Raw genomic sequence first — 17604 nt, 5'->3', positions numbered from 1 at the left:
GAGAGAGAGAGAGAGAGAGAGAGAGAGAGAGAGAGAGAGAGAGGAAGAAAGAAGGAAGAAAGGAAGTAACCCAGATGTCTGTCGACAAATGAATAGTTGAACCAAACACAGGCCATACCTAGAGCAGAACCCTGTGCTGCCATAAAAAGAAATAGGATTTTGATGTATGCTCCAACATGGATGAACTGTGCAGATATTATGCCTTAATTTAATGAAAATGTTTTGGTGAGGGCTTCACATTGTAAATAAAACCAATGCTGTGGAGTTGTACACTCAAATATGATTAAAATATCAATTTTATATGATACATACATTAACGCAATTTTCAGAGATTAATGACTGAGAAACAGAGGGTGTGGCTCAGTGATAGAATTCATCCCTGGAGTGCACAAAGCTTAAAAGGTATAATTTCTCCTGTGTCTAATCGCCTCAAAGACACACAGCTGCTCTCAACTGAATGCTGGGTGAAGCCTAGACCCAGGGGCCAGAGATAAAGGACAGATTTCCAATGACACTCTCAGGGCTCCTGGCCACAGGACCTCAAAATAAAGCCTAGGACATGGAGTGTTAGGCGAGCCACCGCCTATCGGATCAGGAATGCAAGAAATCTGGGTGGGTGTGATCTGACCAGAACAAGAGAAACACAGACGGAGGACCCTTGAGGGCTGGGGGCGTGTTTGGATTTCAGGTTTTATTATATGTACATGTGTATGCATGTGCTTACTCTGCTGACTGAAGATGGACACCACGCATCTTCCTCAGTCGCTTTCCACCTCAGTTTTTGAGACAGGGTCTCTCTCTGAACCTGGAGGTCTGACTGGCTGGGCTGGTGGCAAACAAGACCCAATGATTCTCCTGTATCTGTTCCCCCATCCTGGGATTACAGGTCTGAGGGATCAAACTCCAGTCCTCAGGCTCACACAGCAAGCACCTACTCACTACTGTGCTATCTCTAGATTTATTACGAGGCTTGGAGAACCTAAAAGTACGCATGGAGTGTGCTCTCCCAGTCCTTGCGCGACCCTCCTGCTGCTCACTTCCTTGCCCAGCCCTCACCCTCCACGTCACTGCTTGATTTCAGCTGTTTGTTACCTGGACCAAGCACCAAACTCCCCCTGAGCCAGTCCGAGTCAACACAGCCTCTTCTGGTGTTCACAGCAGTTCAGAACCACTCTGTTGGTGTTTGGTGAGCAAGCCTCCTCTGAAGACCCTGAGATGGGGTCCCATCCACCTCCACACACTGCACCTCTGCCTTCTCCCCTCCATCCTATGGGCATGAGGACAAGATGGATCTGTGTTTACCTTACAGCATGTTGGGAACTGCAGACCCTCAGACCCTGAATTTTCTGTGACCCCCTTGCCTGCCAGAGTAAACAAATTACTTTCCTGTGCTTACAGCTGCTCTGGGCACGAGACCTTCATGAGTGCCTGATGGCAGGGGAGTGGTTTCTGGTGGGTTCGCAGCTGAAAAATCCCAAGAGCTAGAGTGTGGCCATTAGTTAAGGAGAGCCCTATATAAGCTGTCCTAGAACACAATAAAAGGGGCATTCTTGTTTTAGGGATGACCCATGTTTCTATGTATGTGTGTGTGTGTTTCAATCTCCAGCTCCTTGCCAAATTCGCAAACCATAGTGTGGTAGATGGGCAGTACTGTACAACAGCAGCCAGCAAGGGAATGGAAATATCCTTCTGGGGGTCCAGAGGAAGAAAGAAAATGCCATGTCTGCCTTACTCCTGAGGTAAAAAAAAACCCTTATTCAGGTACAGACCTTCAGAAAATGTTAGGTCCGTGGGTGAAGGGCAGAGACATAGACACTGAGTTGAGTGGGTATTTTCCTCTTAGGTGTCCTGTGGGGGTCCGAGGAGGGATGTCATCAACTGCAGTTCTCAGAAGACGATGTTAAGAAGTATGTTCAAGTCCACATGAACTTCAGGGCAAATTCTGGTCCTCAAAGTCAGGGAGCCTCTACCACAGAGTCCTTTTGTTTTTCCATCCCAGGCTGCCTCTCCTTCACACCCTTTATCCTGACTGTCAGCCTGGATAAATTCAAGGCCACTTTCCTTTCTCGCAATCAATGCACCAGGCTTTGGGTTCCGTGGAGGAGCATGTAAATCTCCCCCATCCCTCCATGGTCCTTAGCTATCAACACTGCCCTTGAACACAGTGGGTGCTCAAACCATGTCTGGGGGATTAATTTGTTCAGACAGGCTCAGGCATCTCACTGTGCTATTTACCCAGTGTGGAGCCGCATACAAGTTATGAAAAATATCAAGGGGAGAGATATTTGTAATAGGTCCTTGTGTGAAGTTGGAGTCATACCTGCACAGGGACTGGTGGCCTCCTTCAAAGTCATTTCTGAAGCAGAGACAAAGGTGGGGTCATATGAGGGACCAGGACCACAGGCGCACAGCCTGGGCCCCATAAGGTGGTACTATCAATGTTGTCTCACACACAGAGGGACTGCCTAGATCCAGTAAGTCTAGGAAAAACACGGTGTTAGCCAGAGAGCGGGGCTCTGTCCATAGTGCTGAACTCGCCAATGCCTCTCCCACCTTGTTCCCTAGCCCTCTGGACCTTCTACAGGTATGACTCCTGAAAGCCCACGATGGTGGTGGTGCACGCCTTTAATCCCAGCACTCGGGAGGCAGAGGCAGGCAATCTCTGTGAGTTCTAGGCCAACCTGGCCTACAAAGTGAGTTCTAGGACAGCCAGGGCTGCTTTTGAACTTCAGATCTTCCTGCCTCCACTTTCTAGGATCATGGGCATGTACCACCACGCCTGGCTGTATGCAGTGTTGAGGCTCTAACCCAGGGCCTCATGTACTATGGGTTGGCACACTAGCAACTGGGCACTCACAGCCACTGGAGCGTTTCCCCAGGCTACTGCGATTGGCACCCGAACACCTACTTCAGAAATCACTTGGTGTTCATACCTGCTATGAGCCTGGCACTATGCCACAGAGAGACACTAAGGGACATACACAGAGTCTTTCAGCACCTGGATAGGCTGTGCCTACTGACTGAATATGGGCAAACGTACCAGGCATATCAGACTTGCTTTCTCTAGGATGGCATTAGCATGTGTGTGAGAACAGGGTTGGCTGCACACAGCTAACGCTAATGCATGGTGTCTCTCCCCCCTGGGTCTATGCAGCCCCGTCTATGTGTCTGTGCGATGCACCCCACTCCGTCAGACCTCCTCTTGGCTCAAGACCCAGACCTGACACCATATCCTACACCAGGTGCCTGGGTTCCTGCTTCCTCCACACCCCTCCTCCGTGCCACCCCAGCTACATTTCATTACCGCTGGCAAGCTATGCCATGTCTTCACCAACACATGTTGTCCCCTCTGGGATTAGAGTCCCCTGTTCAGAGCAAGGCTTTGCACCTGGCTCCCCTGGGTAGGCTCTAACACAAATTCCATCTGCCCACCCCAGGAGGGGAGCAGTAAAATCGCATTAGTGGATGAGTAATGGAGGGAGGCAGGAGTGGGGTCAGGCTGTGCCCAGGGAAAATGCCACCGGGCTACAAGGCAGCTGGGACCAGTGCTCACAACCAAAAGAAATCAGGGTGAGCCTTGGGGAGACCAGGCAAGGAGCCAGACGCAGAGCAGGAGCAAGCCTGCCTCCCCAGCAGTGGGTACCAGGACAGATGTGCCCATGGAAAACAGATGTTCTCTGGGCCTGAATGTGGGGCAGGGGGGAGGGAGCTGGGCAAGGAGGAAGGGGAGAGGGGGGAAGAGCCTCAGCTGGGAAATAGAATGCCCGTAGATGTTCTTTTATTATTTAGTATTCTTTTTATTGTAGAAAGTTTCAAATGGGAACAAAATGGGGGAGGGCGACATCATAACTAAGCTAGCATGCTGCTCCACAGCTCCGGCCCCTCCCCCACTCTGCCATTCTTATTTTATGCCTCCCTTCAGGCCTCTTTGTAACACAAATTCCAGACATATTCCACCCATAAATATTTCAGAGTGTATCTCTCACATATTAGAACATTTCTCAAAAAAAAACCCTCAATCCCACTGTCTCTTGTAGAGACGCTAATGCCATCTAACGCACACTCCCCGCTCAAATTTCCTCGTTTTCCTCAAAAGCATCTCTTTAAGGCCCATTGATTTGAATCAAGATCAAAACCAGTTTTGAGGGCTGAGTTTCTTTCAGCTCTTTCTTCTTCCCGTGTGGTTACAGTATCCCTTGCTGACGGCACCAGATCCTCCATCCTGTACAACTGTCCCCGTGGAGGAATTGATGAATTGAACCTCATGATGTCATTCAAGCCCCAGGGCCAGCTGCCAAGGCTGGTGACTTCTGAGCAATGCTGGAACTCCTACCTGCTCATGCCTGGAACACACTTTGGAAGGATGCCAGCACTGATCTGATGTGACGAGCCCAGCCCATTATAAAACCCTGCCCCATCCACAGGCCTACACTGGTGTCAGCCCTTCAGGACCCTGAGGGATGGAAGAAACTCACTTCCTCCTTTTTCCGTCCATCCCTCAGATATTCCTGAGGATCTACGAAGTTATGAGCTGCAGGAATTGGGGCTGACAGTACCCCTGAATGCTGGGACCACTTAAAGTCAAGGGTCAGCAAACAAACACCCAAGTGAGCCAACGCCATCAAGAGACATAAGGCAGGGCAGAGGGTTTAGTAAAGTGCTTGCCTTGCAAAGAACAAGGATCTGAGTTCAAACCCAGCGTCCCCATTAAAGTGGTGCTGGCACTCACTTTTCATCACAGTGCTGGGAAGGCAGACACAGGAGAATCCCTGGGCCTTGGTGGCTAGACTGTCTAGCCAAATCAATGAGTTCCAGGCCAGTGAGAGACCCTGCTGCCAAAAGAGAAAAAAAGAAAAAGACACACACACACACAAACAAACATGCACTGAATACACACATGCATACACACACACACAAACACACACACCTCATGCACACATGCACACACACACACACACACACACACACACACATATATGCTAGGGATATCATCGTACCCATCTCACCCTGGGGAGCCACTTGGCCAATGCACAGAGCAAGGCCACGAAAGGCAAGAGGATGAAGCCCAGGCCTGCAGAGGCTCCCCCAACCTCCAAAATCACCCCATGCAGAGGCAACTGACACAGGCCAGCTACCTCACAAACAGGCCTGAGCCATGCCCTGTGCCTCAGTTTCCCAATCTAAGAAATAGGAACAATAATGGTCCCTGCTTCAAAGAGGTAAGCATGTAGTGACCTGGTTCATGTTAAATGCTTAGAACTGGGGGCAGGGCTGGGGGCGAGACTTGGTTGGTAGCGCTGGCCTAGTGTGCACCAAACCCTGGATTTGACACTGCCACATGTACACCAGTTTCATGTCAACTGGGCATGGTGGCTGAGCCTATACCCCAGCAACAGCAGGATTGAATGCCCAGGTCCATCCTCAGCTCCACAGTAGGCTGCACTACATGAGATAAAACGAAAACTAGAACCCAGCCAACAGGGTCCTCCCAATGGCCTCTGCTAAGGTCTGTGTAGCTAGTAGCCTCTGTGTCCACAACAGGGCGACATTGAGACACCCCATCACTTGCTTCCTAAATTCTGTCTGGGTCATCCACTGGACCGGCTCATGGGAGGTGTGGAATGGGTGGGAGGGCCACAGGCTCACTTGGCCCCCTGCTGGCTTCTGACGGGGTTGGGGCTGGCTGGAGAGACCCAGGCCCCTTCTAGCACTGTCTGTCCCGGTTTGCTTTCTGTTGTGATCAACCCCAAAATCAAAGCGACTTGTGCAAGAGGGCCTGTTTCTGCTTCCAGTCCACATCACACTCCATGGGGGCAGTGGGCACAGGAACTTGAGGCAGGACTAAAGCAGAGGCCATGGAGGACATGTTTATAGGTTTGCTTCCTCTGGCTTGTTCAGTTACCTTCCTCATATGCCACCTGCCCAGGGATGGCCCTGCCCACAGTAAGCAAGGCCCTCCTGTATCAAGTAGCCATCTGGGAAATGCCCTACAGACATGCCCACGGCCAGTCTGATGGAGGCAATTCTACAACTGAGCTTCCCTCTACCAAGTATGTCAAGTTGACAACCAAAATTAATCACCAAGCTGCCCCAGACAGTGGCTTCCCCTCCATCCCCCTTGTCATGGGTTACCTCAGTTGTCCAGCCTAAGGGCCAGCTGTCACCCACCGCTACTCGGCCCAGCTATGAGCACCCTACAGCCACAGATACATCCCCACATACGCATCAAACATGCATAGTCTATACTGTAACACACACACACACACACACACACACACACACGCCCTCAAAGTCCTCAGTCACCAAGCCTCCCCCTCCCTGCACCAGACTCTGAGCCACACACCACATCCTATCACCAAGTGTGGTCATCACCACTGATCAGAGACCTTGTCCAGCCAGGAGTACCAGCTGCCCATGGCAGGAAACGAGACAGAGAGAGACTTAAGTAAAGGTTTAATGTCTCACACATTGGATGTCAGAAAGAACAGCTTTAGATGATTGTCTTGGCCTTTCCCTCATGGTAGAAAAGTAGCTTCCCAAGAGCCAGTCATCACACCCACATTCACAGTAGGGAGAAAGGATCTCGGGCTGTGAAACTTACTCCAGAAACCTCGGCTGGCTTTCCTCAGTTCCCGCTGAGTCACACGGTAGCTCCTCGCAGCCAAGAAGGCTGGGACAATGAACCAAGTCAGTCACAATTGACAGGGACCCACCACGGTCCTTCTGAGCCTGATGAGCTTCCAAAGTCCAGGTTCCTTGGCCAGGCAAGAGAATCTAGGAGCAGCTGAGACCAGTCCCATAGCTGCAGGGCACAGACCCTGGTTTTTTCCTAATGGCCCTCCCTGGTCCTCAAGGAATGACTGAGGCCAGTTCCCAGGCAGGGCACATGTCACTCTCAGGAGAGTTAGGACCCTGAACATTCCCCCATACACACACAACTCAAGTGCCCCTGCAGCCTCTGTGGAGTGACTAGGTCCCTGGGCCTAAGACACCTTCATCACCAACCACTGTCCAGGTCCTGGCCTTTCCTGTCACCCAGAGGCCCTACCAGGGACCATCTGTCAGTGGGCACTCAACCAGGAGCCCTCAGGACTGCTTAGGAGATAGGGGAGGGGTCTGGCAGAAGCCTCCATTGACCCCTGCTGCAGTTCAGAGTGCCACCAGCAGGGGACACCAGGGTGTGTCAGGATAGAGGAGACAATGGAGGGAGCGAAACCTGCAAAGAAATCAGCAGGGGGAGAGGGTTATCCCAGCCTCACCGACCCACAGGCGCTGTGACACTCAGCCCAGGCAACTCTGAGTTACACGGGGCTATCCCATGCCTGGCAGGATGGTGGTATCCCCAGGTAACTCTGTGTCACATGGAACTATCCCATGCCTGGCAGGATGGTGGCATCCCCAGGCTCTTCCCAGGAAAGGCTAGCAACACCCCAAGAATGGAGCAATCAGAACTGTCTCCAGATATTGGCAAAATCACCCCCAATTTGAGAACCTCTCCTTTGAGACACCTTGAAAGCCAGAGGCAACCCTAAGAGCTTATTGACGGAATTCTAGAATCTTCAAGCTCACAAAAAATCTAGCATCATCTAACTAAGACTCACATGCCCCTGCTGATGGCCAACTTGCTCCACTAAAAGACAACTCCTTGCCAGGCGGTGGTGGCGCACACCTTTAATCCCAGCACTCAGGAGGCAGAGGCAGGTTGATCTCTGAGTTTGAGGCCAGCTTGGTCTACAGAGTGAGTTCCAGGACAGCCAGAGGTATACAGAGAAACCCTGTCTTGAAAAACCAAAAATCAAACAAACAAACAAAAAAAAAAGGCAGCTCCTTTCCTCTTGGAACTCTGAATTCCTTCCCTACACGGAGCCAAATTCCATCTCCTTGAGACAAGGCTGTGCTTACTAGAGCCCTCGCCTCGGGGCTCTTGGAACAGCTATTGGCTCCAGTGTTACAGATGGAGGATGGAAGCCCAGAGAGGACCTCAGCTAATGTCACAGAAAGTAGCAGAATACAAATGTAAACCTATTCTCTCTGCTCCCAGTTCTGTGCGTTCCCATGACCTGTGGCACTACTCTCCCGCCAAGCTCTTCCACCTTTGGGTGTCTAGGCTTGGTCCCCACCTCCATCCTGCACCTCAGCCCACACGCACCTGGAGGGGTCCTCTTCATGGGAGAAGGGGCCCTGTAGCTTGATGACGTTCAGTTTCCCTTCAAAGACCCCGTAGCTGAGGGTGACCTGGGGGGAGATGGGAGGGCATTTGGGAGATGTCCCACTTGGGAGGCCCACAAGGGGAGCATTTTGGTACCAGGAGAGAAGACTCTGGGCCTCCAGAGAGGCCTGACAATTGAGCCTCCTGTACCCGTGGAACCCAGCCCCTCCCCAAAGGCACTGCAGCCTGAAGTCATGCTCCTGCCTCTGTCTGTTTGGCCCCAGCAGCCACACTTACCCAGGAAGCTGGTGATTCTTGCTTCCTAGATTCTTGCTTCCTACAGATTTGGACGCCAAGATCATCAAGAAGGGATCATTTCCCTCAACTGAGTGCTCAGACTAGCTAGGTTTCCACAGCCCCGTGCAGGCCTTAGCCAGTCCTGGACTATACAAGGTCAGGAAGACGTAAGACAGAGGCTGCAACTAAGAAATGGACACACGCCATGGCTACAGACTGACGACGTAGTGGCCACCAGGGCTCATCATCCTCCCACTGGCCCTCGGTTTTCCCATCTGTAGAACGGGGATAATATTTGCGGTTGGCCTTTGGAGATTTTATTTATTTATATTTAGACAGGGACTGGAATTCCTGACCCTCCTGCCTCTACCTCCAAGTGCTGGGGTTAGAGGTTTGCACCACCAGACCTGATTTGTGAAGATCTGGAGATCAAACTTAGGGCTTTATGACACTACACAAACGCTCTACCCACCACGCTACACCCCAGCCCTGTAGTCGGCCCTCAGTATCTGCAGCTTCTACATCTGTGGGCTCAACCACAGGTTGAAAATATCCCAACCACTGCGTCTGTGCTGTGCACTTCCCCCTTCTCATTTATTCCCTAAACAACACAGCATGACATTTTACCAAGTCTTTCTATCCTATTAGGAATGGAAAATAACCCAACGCTGATTTAACGCGTGTGGAGGAGGGGTGCGGGTTCTGCCGAACACTGCAGCCCTTCACGTAAGCGACAGAAGCTGAGAGTCTGGGGATCCCCGGGGTCCTGGAAGCAGTCCCTGTGGACACTGGGGGAGGCCAGTGCAGGCACAATGGGATGACTGGCAGAAACAGGCACTGAAGAGGGCAACCCCCCTCAGGCTGCTGGGTATATCAAAAAGCAATGGCAGTTAGATGCTTCATTCCTGGTCACCCCAAACTTGACCCCCTGTCCTGGCTTCCAAATAGGTAGGCCCCACACCCTGGTCCCTTGCCTAGTCAGTCTACTGACTCCAGGCGCTGACCCAAGCTAGGCCTTCAGACCATGGGATCTAAAGGTCAGCTGAGGGTCTATGGACTCTCTCTCCTTGGTGACTGCAGACCTAGGGCTAAGATCCTGCCATCCCAAGGCCCTAGTCATCTGAGGTCAAGGCCGGTGAGGAGAGAGTAGATGGGACAGGAGATAGTCCCTTCTGAATGCCAGGTCCGGTCCCTCCTTCTTACTCAATCTCATATGCACTTCCATCACGTGTGTCCCAGGTTCTGACTCTGTAAGGCAGAAGACCTCGGGCCCTCTGGTCAGGCAGTGGGACTGGCAGGCAGGCCGACAAGCCAGTCTGTCCCAAGAGCAGTTGTGGGCCATCAGGCACAGGTTAATCATCTGTTCATCATTGGTGCCTGGGGGCATCACCTACGTCTGTAAAGTCTTCCCAGATCGAAGGAATAGGAGGCCTGAGCTACCGTGTCCTGAAGGAGTACAGTGCTTCCTGGGCCTCTATTCCCCACCAATACATGATGGCTCCATAAGTTCAAGTTCCAGGCTGATTTCGAGTACCCCAACCGTCCTCTGGGGAGACCCTTTCCCCGACCCCTCGCCCTCCGCTCGGCAGTTGGCTCACCTGCTCCAGAAGCTGGGCGGCCCCCAGCAGCTGCAGGGTCTCCAAATGGGAGTGGAAAAGGGGGCTGGGGTGCAGGTGGGCTCCCAGCTTGCACTCAATGATGTAGCCCACAGTGCAGTCGTCAGGCAGGCGGATGAGAGCCGAAGTGTCCACGAAGTGGGAGCCGCTGGAGGACAGAGCTGGGTGGTGGCCCCTGACCCAGGCCCTGCACACCTGAGCCCCCTCCCACCTCCCAGCAGGGCCTGCACTGGGCAGGCTAGCGCACAGCACTAGCACACTGGCTCCTCCCCTGAGGAGTGGGTGGAGCCCTGCTAAATGTCCCCTTCCTTCTCCCCCTTTCCTTTCTTTCGTTCTCTCACAGATCCGCTGCTCAGCCTGACACCCCATCTTTGTACCGTACTAGCGAGGAGGGCCCAGACATGAGAAAGGGGTGCTTCTTGCCTGCCACAGACTGTGGTACTGAGGCTGGTGCTAAGTCAGAGGGAAGCGTGTGGTTTAGGGGCCCGGAGAAAAGGTGAACTTCCCAGAGGCCGCAGCAGGCTTTCACAGGCATCAACCAGTGTCCCAGAGAACAGTTCCTGACTGTCCAGAGCCATCAATGTCCCTTCTCCAGGATGCCTGGCCAGGGGTGTGGTGGGCACAGAAATCCAGGCTGAGAGCCCCCCAGCTGCCCATGGAGATGGGATGGGACCACAGAGGTGGGCAGAGCACAGTGGGGCAACCCTAGTCCCAGAGACGACATTTGGTCACAGGTGCGAGCCTGCTCTGGGCTTGCCCTAGGGACAGCATGCCTACTGACATCCTGAATCCTCTGAGAAGCAAAGGGCAGACAGGGACTGTGGTGGAGCAGCTGGGTGACTTTGAACCTGGGTAACCTAAGGCTTGTCAACCTCTCATGAGGGTTCTAGAAATGGCACTGCCCTCCCTCCTGTTTGCTCCAGCCTAACTCAGGGCAACAATCCATGCAAGCTTATGGCCACTGACATCAACCTGGGAAAAGGGCAGAGTCAGCTGCTTCCAGAATGGCAGTATTCCACCCACCCACCCCCATGCTCACAGGAGCCCTCTCTCCTGTGGGGGGAGCCTTCAAGGATGTCTCAGATAAAATGCCACATCCTCCAGGAAGCCTTCCTGTCCCCAGTCAATAGCCCTCTCCCCCATCTCTGAGGACTCCAATGCTTAACACCCATGATACCAATCGTCAGAAGATAAGGGCAAGGCTGCCAAGGCCCCCTGACCCACAGCTGCTGTCTGCCCAGACATTTTCCCTCTAAGCCCTTACAGTGCCATTGGCCACGTATTTTCAGTTCCATTTATACCTGGGGAAACTAAGGCTGAGTATACTGAACCACATTCCCAGAAGTCAACAGAAATGTTCCTCACAGGTCTGGGCTGTCCTGACGCAACTGAGTAAGAGAACATTTCCTCTGGGCACCCTCTTGCCCCTCCTGCCTCAAAGGCCCCTCTGGTACACCACAACCCCTCCCTCTCTCCTGAGCCTCCGCTTACCTGGCCCACGGGACCATCTTCAAAGCCAGTTGGCGGCTGATGCAGAAGCCAGCGCCCCCTGTGGCAAACCAGAATCGTACCAGCCTCTGGAAAAAGGAGGCCAGAGAGGTGCAGTGAGCCCAGGGAACTCACGGGCACCAGTTAGACCACCCCCTCCCCCCGACCACCATGACCCCAAAGCTCTGAAGCCTGGCCTTAGCATGTCCACTTCACACCTAGGGAGCCAAGACCCAGTGTCACACAGCTAATTAGGAGTGGTGAGGCTATAGGGGAATCCCAAACCCAGCCAGTCTGCCTTCCTGGAAGAGGAGGCATTGGGTCTGAGACATCCTTGCAAACCCCCATAGGAGAGGGATCCTAGGGGTCACAGTGACAGGGAGACATGTGCCACTCTACCCTCTTCCTTTGGGGGGGCCTGGCACCTGCTCCCCTAGGTCACAGAGGTGGCCAGGGGCTTCTGGAATGAAGTACAGGGCTGGGTCAATCAGAGCCCTTCCCAGAGTGTTCTGGGAAGACCAGAGGAGAGATCGCCATACAGGGTCACTAGCCAGAGGATCAGGACTCCCTGATGCAACCAACACCAGGCCTCCTGTTCTCACTTTCCCCGCTCCCAATCCCTGAGGCTGAGAAAGGCTTTCCGCGGATGAAGAGCATGAGGCCACCCCTGGAGTAAAGAGGGAGCAATGTTGGGAACACCTGAGGGCAGGCAACCCTTTGACATCACCATCCCCAGCAATGGGTAGCAGCCCTCCCGCCATTTTCTGAGTCCTCCACCACCTTTGCCTCAGCCCAGGCCTCTTCCCGGTTCTCTTGTGACAACCCTGAATTCACCTGTGGGTTCTCCAAATCTTCTGGAGAATTTTTCCCTTCTGCCATTTCATCTGTTGGTCTAACAATGCCCTCCCCGTACCTTCCCACAGGTCCGCAGTCGGTGTTTAACAAACACATCTTGCATTGGACTGAGCATTCCCCATGATGCTTTTGTAGAAAGAGCCCTAGGAGGAGACCCAAGCCTCCATCTCCCCACTTTGCTCAGCTGCTGAACCTCAAGGGAGCCACTTCCGGGGCCTGGGCCTTAAATTAGACTTGGGAGCACAAATGCTCCAATTGTGTCATCCGATGGCCCTCCTTTCTAATCTACGTCCACGAATGTCCTTTAGAGACAGTTTAGGGTTCCAAGAAGCAGAATGACATCTCTTGAGGACCCAGCATTCAGGAAGTGCTCAATAAATGGGTTTTATTAAAATTAACAAGTGTGTGGCTTCTGATCCTGTGTAATTACAGCAACCACAACATCACTGACTGGACCTCAGTCTGAGCCATCCCTGTGCCCGGCCCTGTGCTGAGGGCTGTGGAAGGGCTGTACCCCAACCACAGTGACCAAGGCACAGAGGACGGAGGTCACTTGCCTCAGAGCACAGAGCAGGAACCAATGCCAGGCCAGAGCTCTTTGGCCTTTGCTGCCCCACTCTGGAGAACTCCAGGCTCTCACCGGCCTGGGGACTCTGGGATTCTGGAACAGTCCAAGGCAGAAGAGGGGGCAAGAGACATTCCCTTTGGTGCTGTGTGCCAAGGGGAGCATCGTGCATGTCTGGGTGTGCTGGTTACCTTGACACAAACTAGAAACACCTGGAAAGAGGGGCCCTCAGTTGAGACAATGACTCCATGGGATGGGCTTGTAAGTAAGTCTGTGAGACTTTTGGGGGGTGGGAGGAGCAGTTCAAGACAAAGTTTCTCTGTGTATGTGGTCCTGGCTGTCCTGGAACTCATTCTGTAGACCAGGCTGGCCTCAAACTCGCAGAGATCTGCCTGTCTCTGCCTCCCCAGTGTTGGCATTAAAAGCATGTGCCAGCACCCAGCTTTGAGGCATTTATTTTCTTGACTAATGGGATAATGTGGAAGGGTCACATAGCCCACTGTGTGGGCCACTAGCCCACAATGGGTGGTGCCACCCCTGGGAAGTGATCCTAGGTTATAATAGAAAGAAAGGTAAGCAAGACGTAAGGGGCAAGCCAGTAAGTAACTCCTCCATGGGTTCCTTGCCTCTCTTCCCACCTAAGTCCCTGCCTTGACTTCCCTCAAAGATGGGATGTGATTGGCATACATAAGTCAAATAAACCCTTTCCTCCCCAAGTTGCTTTTGGTCATAGGACTTATGACAGCAACAGAAAGCAAACCAGGACAGTGGGGCCCAGGGTTTGGCTGTACCCAGTCAGGTGTTGGGCTGTCCAGGCAAGACATGGCAAAGAAATGACTCCCGTAATGTTTATCCAGTCCCCAGTTCAGGGACTCTGACAGATGGTCCCACCCGATTCTATGGCTCACGACCACCCCGTGAATCAGGACTCCAGTCTGGACTCCTCAGGCCTGGAAGATGAGGGGCTCAGGCTGGATGGGAGATCAGAGCGGAGGCTGAGGACACCCTTGGCTCACCCGGAGTGGCCCATGCATGCACCCTGGGGCCCAGGAGGATTTAATTAGGGCTCAGTGGCTGATGAGCTACTGATAATTAAGGCTCCTGTTTCCCCAGAGCAGCAGATGGTGGCCTGGGGAGAGAGGGGAAGCCCCACGCGTCAGCTCCTGCTCCAAGCAGGGCCTCCTGAGAGGGGGCCTCCTCCTCCTCCTCCTTCCTGCCTTCTCCCTACCCTGAGGTTACTACCCAAGCTCCAGAAACTAGTCAGACTGGGGGCAGGGAAGAACGGTGCAATTAGAGGAACACAGGCCAAACCTCACTATTCATTGGTGTCTGTTTGAAGCACAGCCCAGTTCTCCTAGGCTTTGTTTGTTTCCTAATCTAACCACAATGACATCTTACGACTGTCACTTGGGTCTGCAGTGAGGCTGGATCTGGACCCCTAGCTCCCGGGGTCCACACTTCAGTGGCTGGGCAGTGAAGAAGTTAGAGGAGTCTACAATTCTGAGCAACCATGGTGTATCCCCTGACCCGGCAAATCGTTTGGTATTTTTCTGGCTTTGAGACAGTTTCAATCTGTAGCCCAGGCTGTCCTGGGAAGCCACTATGTAAGCCTGGCTGGCCTTGAACTGGTGATAGCTACCTCAGCCTCCCCAAGTGGTAAGATTACAGCTATGCACCCAATGGTGCTGGGAATCAAACCTAGAGCTTTGTACCTGCTAGGCAAGCGCTTTGCCAACTGAGTTCCAGCCCCAACCCAGGACTGTCGTGTTTTAAGATCCTGTACAAATCCTTAGTATTACCGGGTGCCTGGGGGCTGGGTCATGGGCGGAGTCAGAAAAGCCGGCAGACCAGACAGGGGTCTTCTTGCCAAGCCAGGGCGGGGCTCCTGGATGACCCAGGCCTTACTAAGCAACCAGGTCCCACCTCCTGGACAGGTCCCGCCCCCAGGTATAAGCCCACCCCTGAGAGCAACAGCCAATTGGAAAAGGAGGAAGGGACACACCGTGCGGTTTTTTGATTGCAGCTCAGAGGCGTGAATGGGCCGGTTCAGGCTGGGCTTGCCCACGTAGACGTCACGGTCCCGTGGGAATGTTTTCAACAGCTGTAGCAGTGCCCTGGGATTCACGTAGTTGTCGTCATCCACGTGGCAGAACCACCTGCGGGGATGGGGCCCGCAATGAGCTTGTGGAAATGCTGTGTCCCTGGGCCCCCACAGTCAAGAGCTAACAATGAGACTCCGTGCTGTCTTTACAGGCACTAGGTCAAAAACCTCCAGAGTCTGCTCTCGTGGTTTATTCTTCTTAGTTAGGCTCAGTAAAGCTTTGGGAAAAGACTACCACGTGACAATCATCACAACAAAGCTTTAGCATAGCTACATCAAAACTCCCTAGCAGGATAGTGAAACACCTGTGACCTCTACAACAAGAATGACTGCTATTGGCTGATAAACAGAGTTCAGGGCTAGGGCCTAGGGCAGTGGTTCTCAACCTGTGGGACCGGACACCTCTGAGGGCGGAACAACTCTTTCACTGGGGATGCCTAAGACCATCAGAAATATCAGACACTTGCATTATGGTTCATAACAGTAGCAAAATTACACCTATGAAGTAGCAATGAAAATAATTTTATGGTTGGGGTCACCACAATATGAGGAACTGTATTAAAGGGTCACAGTATTGGGAAGGTTGGGAACCAGTGGCCTACAGGAAGGATCTGTGATAAGCATAAGGATAGATTGTTGTGGAAAATTAATTTAAGATGTGTTACACTTGTTTATGCTGTGGAACATTCGTTTTAATGATGCACAGATGTGTTGCATTCTTTTATGTTGCATTTGTTTAACTCTGTGAAGCTGTGTTACTTTGCCTGCCTAAAACACCTGATTGGTCTAATAAAGAACTGAGCCTAAGACAAAAGGAAAGGCGGGGCTGGGGGCAGAGAGAATAAAGAGGAGAAGAAATCTTAGAGAGAAGGTGAAGGAGCAGGAAAAGAAGGGGCCAGGCACATGGCCAGCCACAGAGTAAGAAGTGAAGCAAAGATATACAGAAACAGAGAAAGGCAAAAGCCCAGAGGCAAAAGGCAGACGGGACAAACTAAGTTAAGAAAAGCTGGCTAGAAACAATCCATGATAAGACCAGGCATTCATAAGTAATAATAAGTCTTTGTGTGATTTATCTGGGAGCTGGGTGGTGGCTCCCCACCAAAGAGTAGAGAGTAATAAAACAACCAACTACTATAGATTCTACTGGGGGAGAATGCAAACTACATGGGCCTCTTCCATGGGGACGGGTTCTGATTACTGAGAGACAAAGCCCAGGTTTAGAGTCTGAACAATGCTCAGGATACCAGGGGATGGAGGCAGAGGCTGGCTCCTAACAGAATAGTTTGACCGCTTTCTCTGGTGTTCCCGGTCACCACGCACCAGTCACTTCCTTCCAGTCAAGAAAATCAGACAATCCTGACTTCCCAATGCGTACTTCAAGCCGTGCTTCCTACAGGTAGCTTCTACCCAAACCCTGTGTTTTGGGTCAGGCAGCATGCTGGGTACTCTAGGAGGAAGAGATATCTACGGAACAGATGAAGACATGGACTTCAAGGCCATGCAGCCAGTGAAAGGCAAGATTTGATTCCAGGTGGTCCACCTCCTGCCTGCTAGGTGGGAAAGGGTGAGTCAGACCCCAGGAGGCCCCAAGATCCCTTCATTGGGCCCAGGTCCCTCCATTTTGTGGGGGAACAGGGTGCTGGGGTATGTATGTCTGTATGTGTTCAGGCACAGATAGGTACAAGCATCCAGAGGCCAGAACCCAACCTTGGGGGGTGTTCCTCCTGTAACCATCCACCGAGATGGGATCTCTCACTGAGACCAGGAGCTTAGGATGTGATGACCAGCCAGCCAGCCCCAGGACCTGACGGTCTCCACTGCCTAGCACTGGGGTTAGAAGCATATGTTTGTGTTTTGGGGGTTGGTGTTGGGTATTGAACCCAGGTCCTTGGCTTGCACAGCTGAGCCATCTCAGCCCCGGACTCCACTTCTTTGACAGGGCCCTCAATTCAGAAGGTGAGGTCTGAGGCCAACGAGCTGACTCACGAAGGAAATACGATGGAAAGAGAGAACTAATTCCCAAAAAGCTGTCCTTTGACTTTCACACAATGCCAGGGCACGGCACGCTTAAACCTACACTTGTACACACACAGACACACACACATAGATAAACAAACAAACAAACAAATGTAATTTCAAAAAAATAAGCCAGCCACGCCTTTAGTCCCAGCACTCGGGAGGCAGAGGCAAGCAGATCTCTGTGAGTTTGAGGCTAACCTGGGCTACATAGCAGTGCCAGGACAGCCAAAGCTACACAGTAAGACCCTGACTCGGAACAAACAAAAGCAGAGCAAAACAAAACAAAAAAAAAAAAAAAAACATGTTAAAGAGATGATGGCCCGAGGCAAAAGTCACTCCAGCCCCAGCGGCCTAGCAACACTCACCTGAGTCCGCTGGCCAAGAAGGCGTCAAATTCTGCAGCCATCTTGCAGGACAGAGCAGGGTGGCTGTGCTCTGCAGAGCAGTTGGTGACCACAAGGTGGGAGCCTGGAGATGGGAAGCAGTCAGGAGACCTGCCCAGCCCCTCCCCTCA

The 17604-nt window shown here is 52.4% G+C and overlaps 1 protein-coding gene across 1 annotated transcript in view; it reads right to left on the bottom strand.

Moving 5' to 3' along the window:
* Nucleotides 1–6436: 6436 nt before the first annotated feature.
* The window catches only part of Mfng (MFNG O-fucosylpeptide 3-beta-N-acetylglucosaminyltransferase), a 16611-nt gene continuing 5443 nt past the window's right edge, over nt 6437–17604 (bottom strand). The window contains exons 3-8 of the mRNA XM_005354232.3: nt 17456–17558; nt 14973–15126; nt 11554–11639; nt 10045–10210; nt 8150–8235; nt 6437–7216 (exon numbers count right to left, since the gene is read on the bottom strand). Of these exons, the coding sequence (XP_005354289.1) occupies nt 7150–7216; nt 8150–8235; nt 10045–10210; nt 11554–11639; nt 14973–15126; nt 17456–17558 (662 nt within the window). The 3' untranslated portion in view covers nt 6437–7149. The remainder of the gene's footprint in view (nt 7217–8149; nt 8236–10044; nt 10211–11553; nt 11640–14972; nt 15127–17455; nt 17559–17604) is intronic.

The sequence above is a fragment of the Microtus ochrogaster genome, chromosome 15 (assembly GCF_000317375.1).
Source record: "Microtus ochrogaster isolate Prairie Vole_2 chromosome 15, MicOch1.0, whole genome shotgun sequence".
Lineage (NCBI taxonomy): Eukaryota > Metazoa > Chordata > Mammalia > Rodentia > Cricetidae > Microtus > Microtus ochrogaster.
This window is presented reverse-complemented; position numbering and strand designations above follow the sequence as displayed.